Source organism: Branchiostoma lanceolatum, chromosome 10 (genome assembly GCF_035083965.1).
Source record: "Branchiostoma lanceolatum isolate klBraLanc5 chromosome 10, klBraLanc5.hap2, whole genome shotgun sequence".
Classification (NCBI taxonomy): Eukaryota; Metazoa; Chordata; class Leptocardii; order Amphioxiformes; family Branchiostomatidae; genus Branchiostoma; species Branchiostoma lanceolatum.
In genome coordinates, this window is record NC_089731.1 from 6,340,749 (window position 1) to 6,366,070 (window position 25,322).

The 25,322-nt window shown below is 39.8% G+C and overlaps 1 protein-coding gene across 1 annotated transcript; it reads left to right on the top strand.

Moving 5' to 3' along the window:
- Window positions 1-7: 7 nt before the first annotated feature.
- Window positions 8-16,486, top strand: LOC136444130 (26S proteasome non-ATPase regulatory subunit 2-like). The gene is made up of 22 exons (XM_066441634.1): window positions 8-116; window positions 669-725; window positions 1,078-1,239; window positions 1,662-1,783; window positions 2,027-2,251; window positions 2,623-2,781; window positions 3,068-3,212; window positions 4,485-4,545; window positions 6,111-6,263; window positions 6,696-6,802; window positions 7,890-8,017; window positions 8,332-8,419; window positions 8,700-8,862; window positions 9,189-9,290; window positions 9,622-9,746; window positions 10,159-10,281; window positions 10,636-10,804; window positions 12,835-12,929; window positions 14,187-14,313; window positions 14,785-14,903; window positions 15,406-15,520; window positions 16,027-16,486. Exons 1-22 carry the CDS (start codon window positions 15-17, stop codon window positions 16,092-16,094), a joined length of 2,715 nt encoding a protein of 904 aa, XP_066297731.1. The 5' UTR covers window positions 8-14; the 3' UTR covers window positions 16,095-16,486.
- The last annotated feature ends 8,836 nt before the right edge of the window (window positions 16,487-25,322 follow it).

Here is a 25,322-nt window from a genome sequence, read left to right on the forward strand (position 1 = left end):
ACACTCAGAACATCATGGCGGACACCAAGAAAAAATCTCCCGAGACCGAGAAGAAGAAAGATGCGACTAAAGAGACAAAAGACAAGAAGGAGAAAGAAGAAAAGGAGCCAGAACTGGTAAGGATATGTCTTATACGTCTTCATTTGTTCGGTTAAACCTTAGGTTTCTTGGTGCGTTTTTCTGTGAAGCGCACTGTTCGTTGTGTTGAGATGCTGTGTCATTATGCCCCCCTCCCCCATGCAATGTATTTTTCTAGTGTTTGTAAACTTCACATGTGGATTTCTGTTCTACTTTGCACCAATTTTAGCAGAAACAATATGAAACTTTGGACCAGTGTCCATGATGAATTTGTTTGTGCAGAGAGACGACTAACTAAACAGTTAAACAGTGTGCATGATCACTCTAGGATATTGTTTTCTGCATACATCTGTATATGAATAAAGAAAAATATATATTAAGCCTTTCCTTTTTTTTAATGTTAGAATACGTTATAATGATGTAGAAAATAAGGTCCTAAAAGTACATGTATAGTCTACTTGGTCCATGATATTGTTGTTTTTGCTATTGTCCTTATAGCATTTACATACATATTTAAAAAACAAAAACAGAATGACACAGGGAAAAGTGCTAGCCATTTCTCATACCGGTATGCCATTCTTCCCCCTCAGTCTGAGGATGACAAACTGCTACAAGAGGAGCTGACCATGCTGGTGGAGAGGCTGGGGGTGAGTTTACCTTACCAAATTCCTTAACTCTAATATCAATGATTTTTTTTAGAACAATAGAAGTATATCTAACTCTCATTTGAAATTCAAGATTCAAGTAAATGTAATTGACACCACCAAATCTAAGGGGCCTGCATGCACCTTTTCTATGAGGTGTACGCAAGCTATTCTAATGTCCTGTAATTAATAGGGGAAGTTATTTCATTGTACATTTAATTTTTGGGGGTTTGGTAAATGCCTTCCTGAATTTAGCGTAAAGCATTGTAAACTTTTGTAAGTTGTTACTTCGTTGTTGTTAGATTTTGATTGAATCTGTTTTTCAAACATAAAGAATTTACTTATCATTTTACAGGAAAGTGACACCAAGCTGTACAAGCCAGCCCTGGAAGCCCTGCGGAAGATGATACGAGAATCCACCAGTTCGATGACATCAGTCCCCAAACCCCTCAAGTTCCTCCGACCCCACTACAACGCACTCAAGACTGTGTATGAGAAGATGCAAGGAGAGAACAAGGTGCTGTAGATTCATTTTTAAGTTTTGGGAAGCTTCATTTAACAGTAGAAGGGAAAAAGGAACCAGTTCTGGCGTTTAAAGTTTCAGTGAAGGAAGGGGGCCAGTATCCTGACTTAATCGCGTTCCTAGGGGCCGGCCCAACTGTTAGAGCGCCCTAGGAGGGGGTCATTAACCCCAGCCAGTGAGAGATTGTGTAAACACAGGCTAGGGGGACAGGTCCTAACAAAAAACGTGAATATAACACGATTGCGAATATTTCACAATTTACAGAAATAAAAGCCATTAACTTAGGACCTCTCCAATATTTCTTGAAATCTGGTCCCTGTCAAAAATAATTAATTGTTGGTACATAGATCTAATGTGCATTCATATATGAACAATAAGTTGTTTTCCAAACTTACTGTTTTTGTTTATGTGTGCAGCGTTTCTGTGCTGACATCGTGTCGGTGCTTGCGATGGTGAACAGCGACCAGAGAGAGTGTCTGAAGTTCCGCATGTTGGGATCCAAGGAAGAGTTAGGGTCCTGGGGACACGAATATGTCAAGTAAGTCAGGACTTCAAGTCCTCACCATAAGATGTGATAGCCTAAACATTTCCTACAGTGCCACCTAGCTGGAAAAGGGAGTATTGCAACTTGTTAGGATGCCGATAAGACCACAACGATTCACTTTCTTGGTTCTGGCATTTTGTTCTGAATTCGGAAGATTGCCATGTATGCCATTAAGGTTATTAGATTTACCCGCAATATTGAGAAGACAAAGTTTAAAGCCTTCTGTCACCTTTTCAGACACCTTGCCTCCGAGATTGCAACAGAATGGCAGGAGGTCGGGGAGGAAGACACGTCCAGGAAGGACCAGCTCATCACGCTGGCGAAGGAGATCGTCCCATACAACATGAAGCACAACGCGGAGGCGGACGCATGCGACCTCCTGATGGAGATAGAACGGCTGGACCTGCTGGAGAGCTGTGTGGATGAGAGCATGTACCAACGGGTCTGCCTCTATCTCACCAGGTAGGACAGGCTCATGCACTGTTGGAGCTTTCAAAGAGACTTGATTGTCTGGTGGTTAGTGTTGTTGACTTAGAAGGCTCTGAGTTGAATCCCTAGCTGGCCCAAGTTGTTCCCTTGGGAAAGGCATTTTTATACCAGCTATATTTCCTAACTCGACTCACATAAAAATGAGTGCCTACAGTAGCTCTGGTTAGGTATGCCCTCTCAGAAAGGACATGAAGCTCAGATCCTGTGCAAGAGCTGCACATCGAGCACGCTAAAGTTCCCACTGCACTCATCAAAAAGAGTGATTCAAACCTCACAGTCCGGTCTTACACAGCTTGTACCTACTGTAAAAGATGATTCACCAGTTTCTTTCTGTCCCGTCACAGATGTGTAGAGTATGTACCAGAGCCAGAGGATGCCATGTTGTTGCGAACTGCCCTCAATATTTTCCGCAAGTTCAACCGCTACCCAGAGGCCCTGCGCTGTGCCGTGAAGCTGAACGACCCAGAACTCGTTAGGGACATCTTCACTAAATGTAAAAGAGGGTGAGTAAAGGCTGCTGAAATCTTCTGAATAATTGTAAGATTTTTGGAGTCATTTTGTTCACAACTCCTAGCATTTTGTTTTAGAACTGCAGGGACATTTTTGTTACACAAAAAAGGAATGTTTTTTTTTTATAAGTATCCACTTTTGCAAAACACATGTAGGTTAATTTTTGTCTATTTGCCCCAGGTTGATACTGAAACAGATGACATTCATGTTTAGCAGTTAGCAGGTGTATGTGGAGTTACTGGGGTTAATTGTTTGTTTATTTGTTATTTATTTCCCCAGGTTGGTACAGAAACAGATGGCGTTCATGCTGGGCCGACAGCAGGTGTATGTGGAGTTGCCTGAGGAGCTGGAGGATTACGATGATCTGATGGAGATCATGTCTAACGTTCACCTCAATAACAACTTCCTTGCACTGGCTAGAGAGGTACAGTAGCAGTTGTCTTGAATTTTGCTAAGTGTTCTCACCAGGATTTTTTCACAGCGTAGGGGCATCTTTGCATGGGAAAGCCGCATGGCGAGCATTACAGGTGTGAGGAGGAGGGCTGCAGGCAGGAATATTGTAGGGGGGTCCGGGGCATCCTCCCCCTGGAAATTTTGAACTTTTAAACTCTCAAAGACACCATTTCCTGCATTTTAAGGGCTAAAGTTTGTGAAATAAAGCCAAAGTTTTTTACTTTTGAATCAAAACAGAAAATCCCCCCTACGCTGTGTTTCAACCAGCGTAGGGGCCAAAATCACAGCATAGGGGATCTAAATCACAGTGTAGGGGCCCCCTACGCTCAAATGCCCTGGTGAGAACCCTGCGTACTTAATTCAGAAGGTTAAGATGGCAACTCGAATTTTGCTACTGAATTTTCTACTATCATTATAACTTTTGAAAGGCAACTCTACAGGAAACAATTTTTTTTCTTTTTAACCTTTTCAAAATTTCTAAACGTTGAGACGATAAATTGTCTGTTTTAACCTCAAGCTCTGCAGAAAACATTTTTTTTCTCCTCAACCTTTTCAAAAATTCTAAATGTTGAGATGATAAATTTCCTGTACTAACCTCAAGCAATGACACCACACATTAGTACATGTTACCTGCTCGGGCATCTGGTCAGGGAAAGGTTGGAAGGTGGTTCCAATTTCCTTGGGTCACAATTTGAATCACATTGTTTCCTTAGCATCATCTCTTTGCACTCTAACATTCAAAAGATTGATGTTCTTTAATTCCTACTGATATCTATTTTGTAACCTTGGCTTAAGCCCGTTACACATTCAGGATCTTCTCACGACTTTGTTTCTGACCACTCTCCAACCAAGGTCAGAGCTGGGTTGGGAGTAGCCTGGAATCCATCCTATTCTAACTCAAGTTCATTCCTCTGATTGCATCTAATTCTAAGAAGAATATTACTTTCCTGAGTTTGATTCAAAATTTAAAGTCAACTGGCACAGACAACTTTTAAAGACTGGTAGGCAACTTTGCCAACCAACTCCCAACCACAGATGACCTTGCTCATGACTAACTCCAACCATGGTCTGCAGAAGGTCAGAAGGCTATCGTAGATTATGAGTGACTGGGGATTTAGAAAGTTTTCTTGTTTTAACATGTTGCAACAACCATTTGGCATTAAGGCTACATCTATATGAACAAGTTGTATCTACTATGATTGAATACATGTAAGTAATGTTTGCACTGTTTCCTTTTTTTCAGTTGGACATCATGGAGCCAAAAGTTCCAGAGGATATCTACAAATCTCATTTGGAGTCAACCAGTGAGTTCTATACAGTTTTATTGAGTTCACACAAGCTTGATTTTATGGTTGACATCCTTTGATGACATTCGATTTTGAGGACAATGTTATAGGACCTTTAGACCTTTTTTCTATACCTTCATCATCAAGTTCATGCCCATGTAAAAATGCTCTCTTACATTCCAAAAGCTTTTCTATTTGTAGAAAAAACTTGAGATTGTTAGAATATATCAACAACATGCAATTAAGCAAGCTAAAAGGATTCAGCTTGGTGTTTTTAATTACTGACCACAGAAATTGTTTTTTTCTCGCCTTTGAAACAAACAATTCATAACTGAAAAAAGCGATAGAAAACAAGGAGTGTTACAAATGTAAACCATGGATTCAAAGGCAAAGGCAAATGATATCAGATACTTCAAGTTCAATGGAAAATAAGATATTTCAAGCCTTGGTTGTGGCAAGCTGTCAAATCTGTTCAAGAGAGCTTGATTACATTTTGGGATGGCTTTATCATCTAAAATCTGGGGATGTCATCCATAAAATCAAGGTCATATGGCCTTCTATCCATTGCCAATCAACCTTGAATCTTCAACGTCAGTGTCTTTCTACCAAATCCTAGAATTCTAGGATTATGTTTAAGTCTTGCCAACTGTATCCTTTTTACATTTGTGTGTACATTTTTATAGATTTGAGTTAATCAATTCATACGTTGATGAAGGTTAGACATCCAGGTAGTAAGACACGCCAAAAATAATTACTCAAGCAACTGGATAAAATTTTTCATGCCTGGATAAAATTTCAAAATATTTATCCAGTTGCTTGAGTAATCAATACATGTCCTCCTAAAACAAAACCCTCCAAAAAGAAGATTCTGGTAAAATCTTGGATGCTTGACATGCTATAATTTATTTCTTTTGAAACCTTCATTTCAAGAATTGAGTCTTTCTAGCCATATTGTTCCAAAATCCATGATATTGAAGTCTTAAGATCTAGTTCCTTCCTAAATCCCTAAAGTTTGACATTGATATTGAAGACTTACCTTTCTGATACCTGTAATATTTCCTGTAAATCCTTGATCTTAGTTTAAGATTCCCCAACCATACTGTTCCTAAATCCTGGCTATTTGAGACTTACCATCTATATCCTCGTACAATCCCCAATATCTGGGTTTTGTCAGAGTGTCACCAAAGATGGAGCACTTCTGTGTCAAAGGTCTACTGTTTCATTCATGCCTGTTTACCAAGATAACCCACTTGCCCCTGGGAGCTACTATAGTCAGGTCAAAGGGCTTCAGGCCAGACATGAAGAATCTGTTCATCTAGCAAGCCTCATTCATCATTTTGTACATACTGTAAAACAGTGGTGCTGGCTTGCATTTGAAATTCAGCCACCATATATGTAGGGACAATGGCAATTTTGCATCAAGCAACTTGTTTCGCATAGGCCCGCATATCCAAATCCTTCCCATGTTGGAAACCATGCCTACTTGATGTAACGATAGCTGATTCATTCTGTGATTCTTTTTTAAAGCTATAGGCTGCTAATAAAACAAATTGGCAGTGATCTTCTCTATTTTGTAACTCCAGGACCAGGGTTCGGAGCCAGTGGTGCCCAGGTTGATTCTGCCCGGCAAAACCTCGCCTCCTCGTTTGTTAATGGCTTCGTTAACGCAGGTTTCGGGCAAGACAAACTGCTGATGGAGGACGGTAACAAATGGCTGTACAAGAACAAAGAACATGGTAAGGTTTGGGTTATTAACCTTTTAATGCTTAAGAAAAGAAATCCATAAGGACTTAAGACTACGCTGATTTATCTTCTTAATTGTCGCACATTTTTCAACAAAAATTTAGCAAGCAAGATAAAAATGGGTCGGGGAGGAAACATGTACATGCATGTATCCCTCAAAGTTTTCCTGTTTTCAAGTGAATTTTGTAGCTGACCAGCAGTTTGTTTGACATCCTACTTAATATCCTAGAACCAACAAATTTTGACTGGTCTGGCCTTATTTAGAATTCAGCAAATTTGGGAAGTTTTCTAATCAAACTTGACAGAAAGCAACAACATGCAATACCAGGTATTTGGAGTGTTCAAATGTCCACTGGACCAGAATCTTTCCTATTTCAAAGTCTAGATCTGAGAAGAAAGTGTGAATCTGCTGTTTTCCCCTGCAGGTATGATGAGTGCGACGGCCTCCCTGGGTCTGATCCTGCTGTGGGACGTGGACGGAGGTCTCACACAGATAGACAAGTACCTCTACTCTTCAGAGGACTACATCAAGGTTTGATTTACCATAAGTTTTTAATCTTACTGCAAATCTTGAAATATTTGCAGTGGTTTTAATTCGCAAGTTTTAACTACTGTAGTACAGAATTATTTCAACCGCAAGTTTAAAACACTGCAAAAAAACTCTGTTTCTCTCCTCTCTCTTGGATGTCCATCGCAGGGACATCAATGACGTCTAAGGTGTTTCTGTTTGTCTCCTACCACGGAAAAATACCCCTGCAAAACTAAAGGAATTTACAGTACACTCACTGTCAGGTTTTTGACAAAGAAACACAACCCTGACAAGATACTGTAATTTGTGAAATTTTAGGCAGTTGTTTTATGTTCTCGGTTTTCGCTCACCACAAACTCGTCACACAACCCAGTCTTGCATTGCATTACTACTGTAACAGTTGTTTCAGCCACGAACTTAAGACACCTCCATTCCCTCCTACTGTGAAATCAAGTCCCTGTGAACTTTAAACGATTTACGTTGATATACAGGATGACAAAGCACCTCTTCTCTTCAGAGGTCTACATCAAGGGGGGAGGATCATTGAAGGTTTAAAGGGAAATGCTCATGGCTTGAACTGGGTATTCAGTCCCTATCCCCCATCTACCATGGATTTATCAGATTTTACTTGAATGAGACTTTGGATTTGGAGTTCAAAGAAGAAGCTGATTGCAATTCCAAGACGACTTCCATGTGATGAATTTGTAGTATTTACCAACTTCAACAAGTACAGAACTTGTGTTCTTGTAAATTTATTTATTGTCACAGGGACTTACATGTAATATCGCTTGGGAGGGGAAAGGAGTTTTTCTGTAGTCCAGTAACATTTGGAAACGCATATTCGTGGTGTCATTATTTTACAATAGAGATGTCAGAGCAAAAACTGTAAAAAGAAGATTGCCAGGAACATTTCAAAATTTACCAGTAGCTTGGAACATTTCAAAATTTACTAGTAGCTTGGAAGTTGGAACATTTCAAAGTTTACCAGTTGCTTGAAGACATTTCAAAATTTACCAGTAGCTTGAAGTTTGTAATGAGTTTGACCCTGCACTGGCCCTATTGTACTGATGTTACCCACGTTCCCTTGCAGTCCGGCGCCCTGCTGGCCTGCGGTATCGTGAACTCCGGGGTGCGTAACGAGTGCGATCCTGCCCTGGCCCTGCTGTCTGACTACATCCTACACAACAGCAACACGATGAGAACAGGTGCCATTCTGGGGTAAGTCATATCGAAAATAACATGTCTATTTACTGTAGTGAATATTGTATATTTCTCTTTCACGTTACTTTTTTACCAGTTTCTGACTAGTTTTTGTCCAGACATTGTCCTGTTTTTGTTGTGTCATTGACTTGTTCTTATCCAGCTTGTCTGGTCTGGATTTTCAACACATGCATTCATAGTCAGAACACAATAACATAATAATAGTTAGGAAGTTCAAATACTTTCTTTACAGCAAGTGCTGAACAGCAATAGCTGCAATAACTGCTGTATGCTAGGCCACAGAATGTTGACCCTGTTCCCCCCTATTACAGACTTGGTCTTGCCTATGCTGGCTCCAACCGTGATGATGTTCTTCAGCTCCTACTGCCTGCCATGGGAGATTCTAAGTCCAACATGGAGGTAAGTGTTGCATTCAACTTATTTTTTTCTTTTTTTAAAGATGTTTCATACAATGTATTTGTTCCTAGACTGTCCAATATTGTATTAGACGGTATATGGATTTTGTTCAAATGTTTTATGCAGCTCAGTTTTTTCTTTGGATGATGATTTCAACTTCCTTGAATGTTTAACAATTCCCATGATGTATATATTTCCTGGTTTCATTTTTCGTTATGTTTTATATAAGTGTTTATTCCAGGCATTATCCAAACAATATGTCTTTTTCTCCTTAAATGTACAGGTAGCTGGTATCACAGCGCTGGCCTGTGGCATGATCGCCTGTGGTTCTGGGAACGGTGAGGTGACGTCTGTCATCATGCAGACACTGCTGGAGAAATCTGCTCTGGAACTGAAGGAGACATACGGGAGGTTCCTGTCCCTCGGACTGGGACTGCTCTATCTGGGTAAGGACCTGTGATTTGTGTGTGTTTTTTTGTGGACAGTGTCCTGTTCCTTAAAGTTTAAAACCAGTCTATCTCAAATAAACTTTCATTTTAAACTTTTCTTCCAACGCAAAATAACTTGGACCACTTCTTCACCCTTCATCAGGTAGAATGACTCATCATTTCTGTCATAAACATGTGACTCCAGTCACGTGCAGCCTGTGTTCTCATGGGACTCCTCTTTCCTCTGTGGAAGGGCTGCCAGAAGATTATGTGTTAGAGGTGTCAGAAAGAGGCCTGTACTATTCCCTATCATATGTTAGATTCCATGTTTGTTTCCCCCACAGGTCGACAGGAGGCAGTGGAAGTCATCCTAGCGTCCCTTGAGGTCTTGTCAGAGCCCACCAAGAGCTTTGCCAAAACTCTCATTGATGTCTGTGCTTATGCAGGTAATGTAGAAGTTAAAGTTGACTAAAGAGCACAGGCAGACCAGCTTCACATATGTTGCAAGAAAGCGCCCTCTGGTGGATCATTGCTGCACTGCAAAAATTGTATTCATTCCTGAATTCCCAATCTTTCTCATAGGATAATGCATCATATTTTCCTTGTCCGATATTTTAACATATTTCAATGAATACTGAAAAAGTAGCATATTTCAAATGGTTCTAAAACAGCACTTATTCAAGTATACATGTGTCTTCATTGCTAGCTTTGAGACTTAAAAGATCTTTGAATCCACCTGGCCCTATTATTAAATCTTTGGTTGTGTCTTGCCCACAGGTACAGGGAACGTCTTAAAGATTCAGCAGCTTCTTCACATCTGTAGCGAGCACTACGAGGCCAGTAAGGATGACGAGAAGAAAGACGACAAGGACAAGAAAGACAAGGATAAGGACAAAGATAAGGTACGACAGCTCACCAAATTACATGTTTAAAGAATTTGTTAATGCTTTGGTCCCAGAAGATGTGCACAGAAACTGATTACATACTTGTGATAGCTATCTGCACAGAAATCAATGATGTATAGTCATGTATAAAACTTGTACAGCAATACAGACAGATGCAGAGATCAGAAGTTAGAACAGTGAAAATGTGTCTTTAGATGTGGAACTGCTTACTGCATAGTTCTTAAACTTAAAGTGATATTTTTTTTAGGAAAAAATTGTGAAAATCCCAATCTACATACAGTGTATGGAAGCCCAGATGCTATAATTAGAACAATACAACTTGTGGTCCGAAAGTTTGACATTTACTTTGTTACATGTGGATAATGTTTTGATGAAAAAAATTTATTAATATGTTAATAAATAATTCCAGGAGAAAGCCAAGGAGAAGGAGGACCTGTCCACACACCAGGCCATCGCTGTTCTCGGCATCGCGCTGATCTCCATGGGGGAGGAGATCGGAGCAGACATGTCACTAAGGGCCTTCGGACATTTGGTAAGCAGCAAGCTATTTTTACATGTCAGTATGTGCCTTGCTTTACTGTTTACATCTCTCTATGCTCTTTGAAACATTGGCTTACAGCTTGACTTATGTCGAGTGACAATCACTCTCTACCACCCAGACCATTGTGGCAGCCCAGAAGCTCCCGTCCTACATATACATAGCTTTCCCATGCTGTCAGCCTGTAGATCTGAGTCAGTCAGGCTGCAGAGCAGTCGATCACAAGTTTTTTCCGCAACTGGTAGTCTTCCTGGCCTACAGCATTTAGTTTTAATTAGTGAATTTTGTCCACTAATCCAAAAATGTATTTGTCCTCCCAAAGATCTCACGTTTCCTCTACCGTTACAGTTGCGTTACGGAGAGCCTGTCATCAAGAGATCCGTTCCCCTGGCCCTGGCGCTGATCTCTGTCTCCAACCCCAAACTCAACATCATAGAGACACTCAGCAAGTTCTCACACGACTCAGACGCAGAGGTGGCGCACAACTCCATCTTTGCTATGGGCATTGTCGGCAGCGGTAAGAGTTTGTTTATTTATTTGTTTGTTGGTTTATTTTTTAGAGAGTACATTAGAGAGTATATGAGGCAAACAATAGAACATACAATTAAATTTCAACACAACTCCATTTTTGCCATGGGCATTGTCGGCAGTGGTAAGTGTTTGTTTGTTTGTTACTTTGTCAGATGATTTCTTAGAGAGCATGTGAATCAAACAATAGGTCGTACAGTGAAATTATAACACTGGTGTGCTTAGATTTTAGCATATATACCTTAAGTACATTTTTCATTATGTATCATTTACCATTTACATGTACATGGATTCTGAAGTTAATCTTTTAGCTCAAGAAGACGTGGACAGAAATCAATGACATAATAGCTACCTGTGCACAGAAGTCAATAACATGATAGCTTACCACTGTAGTGTAATGTATGAGTAAGACTACTTTGTCATCAATTTATGATTTGGTGAAATGATAACTACATTCGTTGTCATTGGAGGTTTATGTTTTTTGCGTTTCGGCGCCTTCGCGCCGGAACGCAATGTCCTGGCTTTTACCTTCGATGCATGCATATCGCATGCAGGATGCTTTGATGCATGCTGTTTGGTTCAACACTGTGTCGCACACCAGAAGACCTTATATGGCAATACGTTCCCAAATCCTTGTATAGCCGTTGCCTTATATGGCAAGGGAGCACGAAGAGGCAGGCAGGCTAGATTTGCATGACACACAGGAGGGCGACCGCATGTAACTGCTACAACTGTTCGGAAATATCATTGCATTGTGGTTTCGGACTTTGATATCCTGAAAAATGACCATATTACATCTATTCCACAAGATTGCAGAAGAAAAAAAAATGATTTCGTCAAGAAAAAGACCAAAAATCGACATAAATGATACCATATAGTGAGGTTATAGCATTACGTACAGAGAGACGGGTTACGTACCGCAGCTTAGCCCATCTGGCAACGCGAAGCACTTCGGACCCAGAAGATCCGGGTTCGTGTCCGTGCATGGATTTTTTTTTTCTTTTTAGATATTGAATATCAAAAATATATATTGATATTATATTAATCTATCAATATCATATTTATGAATATCATTTTTTCATTTTTTCATTAATAAATAAAGAAATATTTTATATTTGTTATTTTTAAATATTCATTTAATATATACAAGGCCTTTGTCTTATGAACAGGACTTCATAGATTCCAAACCCGGCATTCGAATTTTTCTGTTCATTGTAATGGAAAATACCGTGCAGCGGCTCCTATGCGCGGTAAGATGATTCTTGCAAAACACTCGCCACTAAACTTCTATCCCCGATGTAAACAGAGGCTCTTGATGTTGTTTGCAAAACAGCGATCCTTTGTTACAGTAGCAAATGCTCCATTGTTCAGTATCGACTTCATTCAGACAACACGGACGTGGAAAGTGGCGCCGCTCGGCACAAAACTATGGGAATTTTCATGAATTTTAGCAAAATTACCCAGGAAAGTAAGGAAGAAATGTTGTAAATGCGGAAACCAGAATAATACGGATGAGGTAGCTGTTGATTTGTTTGACATTTGGTAGTCATTTTAGATAGAACCTTAGCTGTTATGAACTTCTATTTCACTTAATTACCATAGTGCTGATGATTCAATGGTGCTTTTTCAAATTTTATGTTTTATTGCGTGCCATGTACATAATTACATTGATAGCTTTTATAATGAGCCTATTGTACATTTTACAAATAAGTACAAGTTGTAGGCCAAGACCAGCTTTTTCAAAAGCACTTAAGTTAAGTGACGTAACTTCAAAATTGCTTTCCCCAATCTGCCTTTCTCTATTAAAACAGTACTCATTTCCCAAAATGACAATTTTTCTTATAGACTGAACAGCCCTTGAGTGACTTCCTCTGGCAGATTTTACTTCAAGTAAAGGGAAAAGACAATTCACACTCATAAACGTAGCCGAAACGCCAGCTTTTTTGAAAAGCTCTTGTTGCAACAGCAGTCAAACTTTATCTGTTTGCTGATTCTTACTTGTGTTTTGTTTTTTTGTAGGGACCAACAATGCTCGTTTGGCAGCCATGTTGCGACAGCTGGCACAGTTCCATGCCAAGGACTCCCTGAACCTCTTCATGGTCAGACTGGCACAGGTACATCTTCATCTTTGTCTCGTTTTATTTTGTAGTTTATTTGTTTGTGGGGTTTGGGTTGGTGTTAGGAAGGGCATCCAGCTGTAAAAACTCTTGCTACAAAAAAGACTTGCACTTGATAAGGAGTCCTGGGGCTCCCCCATCCATTTAAAGTCACAATGTAAAATAAGCCAAGAGAAGTACATCAGTAGTTTGTGTCCGAACGTGACTTCCAGCTCCTAGCCAAAGTCAAATGGCAAATGATTCATCAAAAAGACATATGTAATTAAACAGCTGGCAGACCATACAGATGACTTTGACCAAGGACCTTGAACTGTGGTAGGACAACGTGTAACCAATTTGTCCAACAAGATGAAAAACCGTCTGATTACATTGATTACATGTAGATGACCACTGGAAGTTAGAACTGTAATCATTTTCCTAAAGGGCAAATCTGATTGGTTTAGCCAGATGTGAGGTATTAGATACTGCTTGTAAATCTTGAAATATTTGCGGTGGTTCAATTTTTGGCCGCTCTTGCGTTGCGTTTCCATTGTATTACTGTACTACAGAATTGTTTCAGTTCAGATCAGATCCGTGACCTCAATAGCCATAGGGGCTTGTTTCAACCATGAACTATAAAAACTTTGTTAACCTCCTTTCCCCTTCTATCACGAAATGAAATCACATTGAAAATAACCAAATTCACGGTACTGTTTCCTGTAGGGAGATTGGTAGGATTTCATTTGTAACTCTTGGACACTTCACTGCTACTAATGAGAGTGTTGTGGGGATTGATGCCATTTTAATCTGATTAGAAGTTCTGAAGAGCTGTCTGTTGAGGTGACCATTTGTAGGAGCGATGATAGAATGATGTTTGATTTGACGTTTGATATCTCAACTATGAAGCTCAAGGTTATTATTTGCATGTAGTACATGTTTGTAATGAAGAGAGAAATGCCAAACTTTAGCGTGTATGAAAAGTAAAAAACACATACATGTACATGTATTGTAAGTGGTGCTGTTATTTTACAAACTTAAGGCTTGCATGTTGTCCAACCTCTGACTTTTTACCTTGGAACCCTTTCAAGGTCAAACTCACATTTGGAAGAGCACCATGACCCCTAACATTTGACCTTACTTCACAGTGTCTTACCCATGGGGAAAGCAGCAAGACCTTGAAACTATACATGAGTGATTTTAGAACTGTTGATGGCAGGACTGAGTTCAGGAATTCCATTAAGCCCTTGACCTCTAACCTTTACCCTTACCTTGTAGGGGCTAACCCACATGGGGAAGGGCACGATGACCTTGAACCCTTACCACAGTGACCGGTACCTGCTGAGCCACGTAGCGCTGTCAGGATTGCTGGCTGTGCTGGTATCATTCCTGGACGTCAAAAACAGTAAGTTCCAGTGTTTGAGACATTCATCTTATTTTGAAAAAGTTTATTGGATGTTTTTAAGCCCCCCAACATCCATGAAAGCCTTCATGATGCCCCCCCCCCCCCCCCAAAAAAAAACCTTGACTGGGATTCTCAGATGGCACAACACTGAAGTGGTTTTGATGTATGCTTCTTCTTCAAAAACTTTTCAGTCCTTTCACTACATTTCAGTGCTCAAGCATGTAAATGAATTGTTTTCAGCACCATGGACAGGATAATTTGTGAATGAATTGTTATCAGCACCAAGGACAGGGTAGTTTGGGGAATTTATGGTTTTCAGCACCGAAAGGTCAAGGTAACAGTTAACCTTTAAATTGCCACAAAATCAGCTAGTTTGTTGCAATAGATGTGACACTGTTAAAAAATGAACATAGCTATGTTTGTCATTCAGTCATTCATTCATTTATGCACCATGTATCTGTTTGTGTCCAGTTGTCCTGGGAAAGTCCCACTACCTTCTGTACTGCCTGGTGACGGCCATGCAGCCCCGCATGCTGGTCACCTTCGACGAGGAGATGAGACCGCTACCTGTGGCCGTGAGAGTCGGACAGGTAAGTCACCTGATCATGTGTCAATCAACCAGCATAACCTATCCATGTAACATACTGTAAATGTTCAAATTTTTGTGGTAATTTTATTTTTGCGTTTTGTGCTGAGACCTCTTCACCACAAAATTATGACACTGCAAAAATGCATTTCAATCGTATTTCTACAGAACATGCACCTTTCCCTTCCTATGGCAGAATTAAGTCTTCTGTAAAAATAAAGGAATTTACAGTACCTGCCACTTGGTGGCAGCTACATGTAGATACATTGAGTCACTCATCTTAGATTTTCCTTCAATATTTTACATCTTGGGAAAGAAAAATTGGTTCAAGGCTCAAACTTTAAGCTGTGTTTTTATTTTTCAAACTTGCATCAGGTACTTGATGATTGGTATATTAACAAGTTTCTGCTTCAACTAAACATTTACTTGGTATGCATAAGACTGATTGAGTTTTTGACTGACTGACTCATTGATTGATTGATTGATTGATATTTTATTGATCCCAGGCTGTAGATGTTGTAGGGCAGGCGGGTAAACCCAAGACGATCACAGGGTTCCAGACCCACACCACTCCTGTACTACTGGCGTATGGAGAGAGGGCAGAGCTGGCTACAGAAGAATGTATCCTTATACTCAGTGTATGAAATGGCAAATAAGTAATATAGTTGCTACAATGTTTTCAATTTCAAAAAGGTTCTGAAAATAAGAACACACGATCGATTTTTAAAATCAAGTAGCATTCCTCAGTATTAAAACTATGACAGAATTAAAACAACGAAACGTTAGCAATTGTGTGTTTTTTTTACATCGAGCAAAAAATTAAATGCTTCTCAATCTGCCAGATTATCTATTTCCCAAGGATGATATGATAGTGCTAACAGTTGGTTTTCAAAGTGCCTGGGGAGTGGGGGGATGGTATGTACCACAACATTGTACTTTTTTAGCCTTACAGTTTCAGTAATACTTAAATAACAATTTGAAGTGAACATTCTGTAAGTCCTGCTTTTGGTAGAAGAGTATTTTCAGAATGAGTGCATGTTTATGTGACTTATAAATACTTGTTTGGTGTACAATGTTCTTGTGTTGTTGTTTTTTTGTCCAGTTTTTCCTTAACCAGTTATCTCCAGATTTGACGCTGACGCCGGTGATGGAAGGGTTCGTCATCCTGCGGAAGAACCCAGACTACGAAGCTTGAAGACACCTCTTATCAACTTCTTAATTGTCTTAGTCATTACTTCTGTATTTTTGGAAGGAATTCTTACTTTGGACAAAACTCAACTCTATCAAAGACAGCTGGTTTGGTTTAACTCTCTACTTGCTAACAATCCATCCATGCATCAACTTTGTATCAATCACATCAGAAGTAAGGAGAATAGGGGTTAAACCAACTCACTGTCTGCTTCTAGAATCATCTATATCACAAATTGTGTTCTATCACAAATTTGATGTTTTGTCGTCCACAGACTTGTATACATTTGTACCTGCATTTCTTATTGTTAACCATTTATCTAGCTAAGGAGAATTTAAGAGAATAAGCATGCAGGTAAAGAAAGAATTGAAAATTGAAATAAAAAGGCTATCGTCCTACTTTTGTCCTGTGTTTGCAATTTTTGATAAGTAAATAATACACTAAACATGCTACCAAGGTTTATCTGTCCTCAATGTTGTTAACAGTTTTGTTCGCTTGTTATTTTCCACAATTCAGTCCAGTTATCAAAATGATTCATATGCATATTATGTGTATTAGGTAAAATTGTCAGAAATTTCTGAAATGAACAGATTTACGAGTTATTTAAATCACACACACTTTATTTATAGATATAAGCAACACACGTACATGTACATTAATTTTGCATTTTCACTAGGAACTAATTCCTCCAGGGTCACAAGTTTAGGGTTCAATTCCCAGCCTAACCAAGAGAGTTCTAACCCGAGGGCATGTACCTATCTTCCTAGTCCCTTGACCTATTTTGTTGGTCACTTATCCCCAACTTTAGCTGTGTCTTGCTTAAGGGTTTTGCCTTGTTTTTGATGTCAGTATGTCGTTTCTTCATAAATGATTTTAAAATTTCATCTGAAGCACAAAAATCATCTGAAGCCAATGAATATTTAAAACTTGTTTGGCATGGTTGGCCATGACAGGATGTGACCTATAAATCTTACTTACCCAAATGCTTGTGGGGAAAAAATTTAAGCCAGAGATGTGGTACGCTGGAGAAGAATATTTATTGCAACATTAAATCAAAGTTTGACATTAATCTCAAGTGGCAGTAGTGGTGTCAAAGTGATTAATGGGAATACTGAAATTTTAAAATCATTTATGAAGAAACGACATACTGACATCAGAATCAAGGCAAAACCTTAGGTATAAGAAAGCTAACGTTGGGGATAAGTGTGACCAACAAGAGACTAGGTAGGTAGGTACATGCCCTCGACCATGTCAGCGGTTAAAACTTGTGGTTAGGCTGGGCATTGAACCCAAAACTGGTGATCCTGGTAACTACTACATATAGTCATTTAGACCACTGCAACTAACCTCATGTAATGAAAAAAAGGGGCGCAAATCGGAGTTGGAGTTTGTTTTCTATTATTCATTGTATAACAGCTTGGGTGGGATTATGATGAAATTGGCTTCCCCAATACACTGAAGTTGTGGACGAAATGTAGGTCAAAACTTCAGGCAGATCGATGAAACAACGGAGAAACGTAACTATTGAAAACGAGTTTGAATTGGATAAGCTCGTTTTTCTCTGGGTTGATTCTTTGATTTTCCTCTTCACTAGTTCTATATATTTTTCAATACCGAATGTCATGAATTTTACATATGAGGGAATTGGTGTCCCCGTTTTTTGCGGTCCCAGACTTATGTTACATATTGAGTGATATTGTCTGTGGGCAATGAAAGCTTTTAGTATTAAACATTAAAGAGAGAACTGGAGTTTTGTCTTATAGTGTAATCGCTCATATATCAGGTTTAGCAGTGCTCTGTTTCAAAGCCAAAACTTTCGTCGTTATTTTTTCCTCAGAAAACAAAACTTCGAGTAAAGGGGAAAGTAAAACAAATAGGCCCAACAAATTTTCCTGATATTGTAACCAATGTATGAAAGTAGGACGTCGCCTTTGGGAAAAGTTATTACGTTGGCTCAATCGAAATCACATTTGAACAGTCGTTAAGTCGTTATAGGGTTGGCTTTGTTGCCGATAACTGTAATTTATATTTGTAATTGTCTCATTACGTTCAATAGAAACGTTAACTCCGCCGGGTACCGTAAGACCGCCATATAAAAAAAAACCTCTGTTATCGACAACTTTTCGAAAATATCTTGACCACCTGGATATCTGAAGTGTGCATACCTCAGGGATTACTGATGCTGCATAAGTAGATATCTTTGAATTCACCCTTTTTTAATAACGTGGCGGCCTTTAATAGGGTTCCCGGTGGAATCATGAGACTTTCCAGTGCACCTGTAAGCTATGATGTCTTCCAAAACGTTGTCATGCACAATATTGTATTTTTAGTTCCGTCTGGTCGCCTTGAACCTGGTGACACCGGCCGCTCTGTTGTAGTTCATACATGACCTAGCAGGATGGCGGTACGCCCTTTCCCCATTTATCAACCTGGCACCAGTTGGTCACCTATCGAATGCGAAACAAAATGAAATCTCCTCTGACATTTTCAAACAGTAGCTCAGAGGCCGCTTCTTGATGGTGATTTTGACCTGTGAGGCCCTTGAGCTATTCTGAAATTCCTTTTGAAGCCATCAAGATGTATTTTCAATTGCTTGAAGGTCAGCTAATTATCTTGGATTTGGGGCAGACTCTGTTCTCATTGCCACAGTTTCTTCTTCAGCTGGTTCGATTGCTATCCAGAGGTCAGGCCTAGGGAAATCCATGCCGTGTTTCCGACTACGGTCCTAAAAACATGGCGTCGACAGATAAGGGGTCCGCCAGGTAACCGAAAACACAACATCATTTTCGCTCTTTCCAGGTGACCTAGATGTCCCAAGTGCGGCCATGAAGCTGCAGGCTTTTTATTCTAATTTTGATAATATCGTAACTCTGAGGTCTTTGTAGACATCGGCCGACAACATTTTGTACGTCTCCAGTGCCTCCTGTAGAAGCTGGTAACCGTTATTTCTACATAAGATGTTTCAGTATGAGTTTAAGTAAGCAATTCAAAGCTTTGTTCGTTAACATAGAAGACTATTCCTCTATAACTTTTAATACAATATTGTTTAAGTTCGAGGTACTTATCATATACGCTTAATCGATATATGATTATACATGATATACACTCCAATCCATCCACCTTTGGCTTGTGATGGGAATACTGTACGCAAGCTTAAGGTCCACTGCACTCTAAACGTGTGGTTTTATCACAGGAAAGTGCCAGATATATTGTAAATTGTAAAACAAGAAGATTATATCCGAGCCTACTGATGATAGGACTATTTACCCACAATGGTTACATAAGCCTTCGGAACGACCGCAATCTGTCTTGTAGCTTAGACCGTAACTCGAAACAGCCCAACCCCAATATGCCACAGTCGCGGGACATGCAAGTTTAATGACTTACTTATGGGATTATCTTGAGTTACAGAATAGGGGCAAAGAAGAAGTAGAATGATTCAGAAAAATTAGCGAAGACTTTCACCGACATGTAGAATGTGTTGGCAAATTTTCAGCTTAGAACGTGACTCGAAACAGTCAAATATAGCACATTCGGGTCATACAAGTTAATAACTTGACTGGGGTAACGTTAGTTTCTTGACCTCCAGAATAGAGTCCAGAATAGAAATATTCAATCCTAGATATCCCAAATGTTATATAGTGGCGAAATAGTCGAACGCCACAGTGGACGTGATAAACTCAGGTTATGGAAGTTTAAAGACTCCTTGTCATTTGTGGGATTATCTTTGATATCCAAAATGTACTTGGCCAAATTACAGTTCCTCAAGCAGCTGGATAAACTTTTGAAACAGTCAGAAGTTTCCGATAGCGTCCGCTGTCTAGGTTTTATACAAAACTCTGAATTGATGTGTTAACGAGGTGAACACAATCTTAGGATGGTTCAAAATGTAATAGTTTGATATATTAAGCTGCCGCTGTCAGCCTAGAACGTTAGTCAAAACACGTCACAATGGACGTGGTACACTCGGGTCAAACAGGTTGACTTCCTTGTGGATTATCTTGAGTTTCAGAATAAGGGCGAAAGATGCTTAAACAATTTAAACGGATTGTTGAGACTCTCCGTGATGTCCCTAATGTGTATTAAAGTTTAATATATTAAAGGGTCAAGGAAACCAAAACGTAGACCGTAACTCGAAACAGTCCGAAAACGTTGAGATATTCGGCCATACAAGTTTAATGAGGGGATTAATTTGAGATATTTGGTCATACAAGTTTAATAATTATAATAGTTTATTGCAAATTCATGCCCGTAGGCTAATTGCATGTTGACAACAATGTCGAAATACAAATGTAAGGTAAAACAAAGGTATACATGAATACAAAATCATTCTATATTGCTATTCTACAGTAAGTTTCTATATCTACGGTACTAATGCGGGGTTTGATTTCTTCTCTGAAAGCAGTGGAAAATAAAAAGTCCCACACTTTCAATGATGAGTGGGTTGGAAGATTTTAAAAGGAATATGAGTTTCTGTGTATTTCTTAATTTAGAAAAGTTTTTGGAGATTTCGGATACTTTCGTGAATAATCTGTTTCTTTCGGTTTCAAATTCGGGACATTCGCATATAAAATGTATTTCATTTTCCACTGCTTTCGTTGCGCACTGTTTACATGTTCTGTCCTGGACCGGTAGCTTTTTGTATCTCCCTTTCTCTATTTCTAATGGGTGCGCGCTAATTCTTATCTTACATATTGCCGCACGTTGGTCAAAGTCATTATGATACAGATAATTTTCCATGTCGTAGATCGTTTTTACGTTTTTGTAAAATCTTAGTTTTCCTTCATCTTTCAACAGGTTATGAAAGAATGTTTGAATATACATATCTTCTAATCTTCTTCTTAACATTGCACATGTCTGTCTAACGTCTATATTAGGGTTGTAGGATAAACTTAATTAGAATAGGGGGCCAGTTAAACGACTCTTTGAATGATATATATAGAATGTATTAGCAAGTTTTCAGCTTATTAGAACGTAACTTGAAACAGTCCAACCTCTATGTGCCAGACGTAGGTCATACAAGTTTGATGGTGTCTTTGTGGGATTATCTTGAGTTACGGAATAGGGTCGAAAGAGGCCTACGATGATTTGGAGAGATTAACTAGTCTCCCATTGATATGCCCAATGCGCTTGTTTCGCAGACGCTGAGGGTTAGAACTCATAAGACATTATCCCTTGATACCATAGGTACGTACGCCGGATCTAAGATAAATATAATGGTAGGGACCCATCCGGCTTTTAAGGTATTAGTGTTGATAAATAAGTTGTTTAACGTTTTCACGATTGCGATTGTCCTTGTAGTCTACAATTTTTCGGTATTACCATTCTTATGTATTGGTAGTAACTGGCGGAAAAACAATAGAAGATTACCATCACCATCAAAAAAAAAAACACCGGCTGCCAAAACCTAAAGTTACAGGGAAATCGTTTGTTGTAATATTAACAACTACCAATGTTTTAGTGCGGTTATACACCGTGGTCATTGGTTCTTGAAGATAAAGTACCTATAGATGCGAATGTGTCCACATTACAGAGATTACTCATATCTTGCCAGACATGATTTGAGACGCTATGGTCTTCCTCGAACCACCCAAAAGTGCTTTTATGGAAGGCATACGTACACGCATATTGATTTTCTGATATAAAATACTCAGTACACAATATGATACTCCTTACAACAGATGGACAGTAAAATCAGTGGCTATGGAAGCTCGTGATAAATTTGTTGCAAAACGAGAGCTTCCCATAAAGAGGCTACCGCACAATGAGGGAATATGTAGTAAATGTCATGGATCTCGAAAAAAGGCCACATATGTCGTAAGAAAACATACGGTTGCAGAATGACCTTTACCTTATTTCACATTCTGACATCAAATGTTGGATCTTTACAGGACGTCAGCCACAAAATCAACTTTTCTTGTGTGGCCAAAAAATGGCAGCGGTACTTGTGGCATTCTAGAGCCGATACTCGAGATAGATTTATTCATCATTTCCCAAGATTACAGCGCAATGAGGGTCAAGGACATTATAGTGGTGAAGCGGACCGAAACTAAGCATTAGAGTATAAACCACAGTGTATTTGTGATCTATATAACTGCCCTTCCGTGTAACACACCAGCTTAGGAGAGGTTCTACCCAACAGAAGTTTCTGGTGGAACTTTTTTTCATATCAATGAAGCAGGCAGGTGCTGACCGCCATGTTGGTGTCCTTCATTTGCATTTCTAAAGACCGCAGCTGCGTCCGCGTGCGTTGACATCCCTATGACGTTACGTGTCACGCCCTATACTAAATTTTGAGCACCTCGCTTCTGAGGTAAACTAGAATGTTTGCAGGTTTCAGTGTTGTCAACTGACTCAGCGTGGTTAAGAATCTACTCCTCCATACAACTGTTGTATATAGCAATAACTTGGGCGAAATCATTGATGATTTCAAATGCTTGTCATGAACTGTGATGAGGGGAATAGATTAATAGAAGCTTAGTCACGTTTATGACCGTATTCTAACCCACTGCAGCGCCACCTAGTGGCGAGAAGTAGAACCAGTCATTATTGCCATGCCTGAGGAAGGTAGCAGAAATACTATGGAAATGTTCACAGGTCAGTTGCACAACAAAGATCTGTATTATTCAAAGAGTTGCTATATATCTATATATATGCATGACACGTCGTTAGCTTTGATACTGATGATAATACAGATGATATAAATTACGATACAGATAAACTTGGCTCCTCTACATACTCACGAAACCTGAGGGCAGATACTGGTAGTATATATCGGTTGACCAACACAGACACAGATACGTAACTCTGGAAGACTGATCACGGAGACAGGAAACAGGAACATTTCCACCCAGTCCCAGCGCCTGACGAATTGTCCAATACAATAATTTGCGAAACATTTAGTTCCTCCTCTGGCTTTGAACTCGTAAAACGTGACAATGATCGACACTGTAGCGTTAAGTTAATGTCCTGTTGAATCGGGAAGTCATCTCGGTTATCGCAGTCATATGACGGCACGGGCTCATCGGGAGAGGTTGATATGTAGTGTATGTAGTGGTTGAGCGCGCTTAATGAACTCAAAGCGGATGGCATCGTAAGTCTCCGCCTTGATAAGAAGTTACTGATTGGAGTCTTAACGGATGATCGCAGATGTGGTGTAGCCTCGAAATCGGGTTCCTCGGTTGGCGCTTTGGGATTACAATATTTTGCTGATTACGAAATGTTTTCTGATTTGGTGACTATCATAGCCCAGTCGCTTTCGTCCTGCGATCGTTGTAAGATCACAAACATTCTTAGGATAGTCGTGCATATATCGTATAAGTGTCAGTTGTTGTTTTTTGTTAGATCAAAAGCCGTCTTTTATGATTGGCGGTGGTTGGTTCCGACACAGTCTGCTTGAAAACTCTACGACATATCGCAACCTTAAGGAACCTATGACGAATGTGACCGCCCCTGTACGTCTTCTACGACAGTGTTGACGTCGGACTGGCTCTTAAGTTTAGAAAATGGAGGACGATGTCAATCAAAATCATTTTGATAAGCAAAAAATGCGTTATCAAAACTCAGGCCACCAGAGCTTGGTATGGAGGCTTGATACTTAGAGAAACGTTATAATCAAGGCGCGGGAGACGGTCGCTTTGGTCTGAATTTTGAGCTGGTAAAAATAGACTGTCAATCTCTGAAAGTGCGATTGGCAATCAAGGCGTTACCCGATCTCCTGATGATTTGCCAATGCACCAGCTACGCCGGCACGCGCGTAGCAGCAGCGGGTTGCATCACCTGGAATAACCTCCCACACCTCGGCCCTCCATATCTAACCCCTGCAGCTTTAACGTTATCTAACGAAGAGGAACTTTGATAGGCAGTTACTGGTTGGAAGCCTCTCGCTCGGTGCCAGATAGAGGAGTTCATGATTACGGTCTGGTGCAATGCTTGTCTGAACTAAGGGCGAGTAAAAATAGACTCAAAGCCTAGACTGAAGGAGTAAAGCAATTGGCAGTGAAGAGGGTACCCAGATGTGTATGTGTATTGGCTGGATACGTGATTCAACTCGTAGCGCTGTCCAATCGCCAAAGGTATCTAACGAAGAGACTTTTAGACAAGAAGTTATCGATTGCAGACTTTACGCACGGTTGCAGATACAGAATTTCATGATCAAGGTCTGGTGAAGTAGCTGCTAACTTAGTCTGAACTAGGTGCAGGTAAAAATAGACTGTACAGCCCTGAAAGAATAAACTTATTGACATTCAGGGCGTTCTTCAGCCTAACGGCAGACGTGCATTACGTGTCTTGAGGTCATATTGGGATGGTTGGTTTTGAGACATCGTTGTTCTAAGACACTACAACCCCACAATCGCCTTGTTTTAAGGTTGACTTAGAATCTTAAGGTCCTCGGTTAGAATCCTAAGCAGGTCCCATTTCTGTGCCCTTATATTATTATGAAAGGCACTATTCACCTATTTCCTCACTCACCTGGGGTGAAAATGAGCACATTGATTTCGATTTAAAGCTGAAGATCCCGTGTTTGAGGAGAGTCCCTTATTTACAAAGACCTCTCTTGTGATTAGACCATACTTTTTATGACATTCTTTAAGTTGGGTCCAAGTTTGAAGTTTCTGAGAGATCTCTTCACTTGCACTCCAATTGTATTCCTTCACCGCCTGCTAATGAGTGATGTGTGGCTTACCGTATTTGTTAACTGTCTATTTGGTTTAGGAAAACTTCTTACCGTAACGACTTTAACGTACCGTAAAATGTCGACACGCCATAATTGTGGGCCTTTCGACCTTACCTGCGCGAGAAAAACGGTTTTAAAAATCTAGGTTGATGCCTGCCAGGAACACTGAATCACCAGTAATCATCATTGACTTTTAATGGAGGCATTTCCATCAGATAACACAAGCAGTACCTAAGCTATATGGGAGACTGGCTTGCAGAAGGGATGTTTTAACCGTTCAGGTTGATGACTGTCAAGGACATTCAAATTGCCAGTCATCAGCATCGGCTTCAAACTCCAAAACGTCCATCAGACCACCCAGATGTAAGCAATATAACAAAACTTCAACTTGAAAAGAAAGGTTATAGCTATTTAGGTAGGTGGCTGTTAGTGACACTCGAATTGCCACTAATCATCAATGGATTCAGATTCCATAACGTTCATCAGATAACGCACTGATTGTAAGCCACATAGGAGAACTGCTACTGCAAAAGAAAGGTTTTAGCCATTTAGGTTGA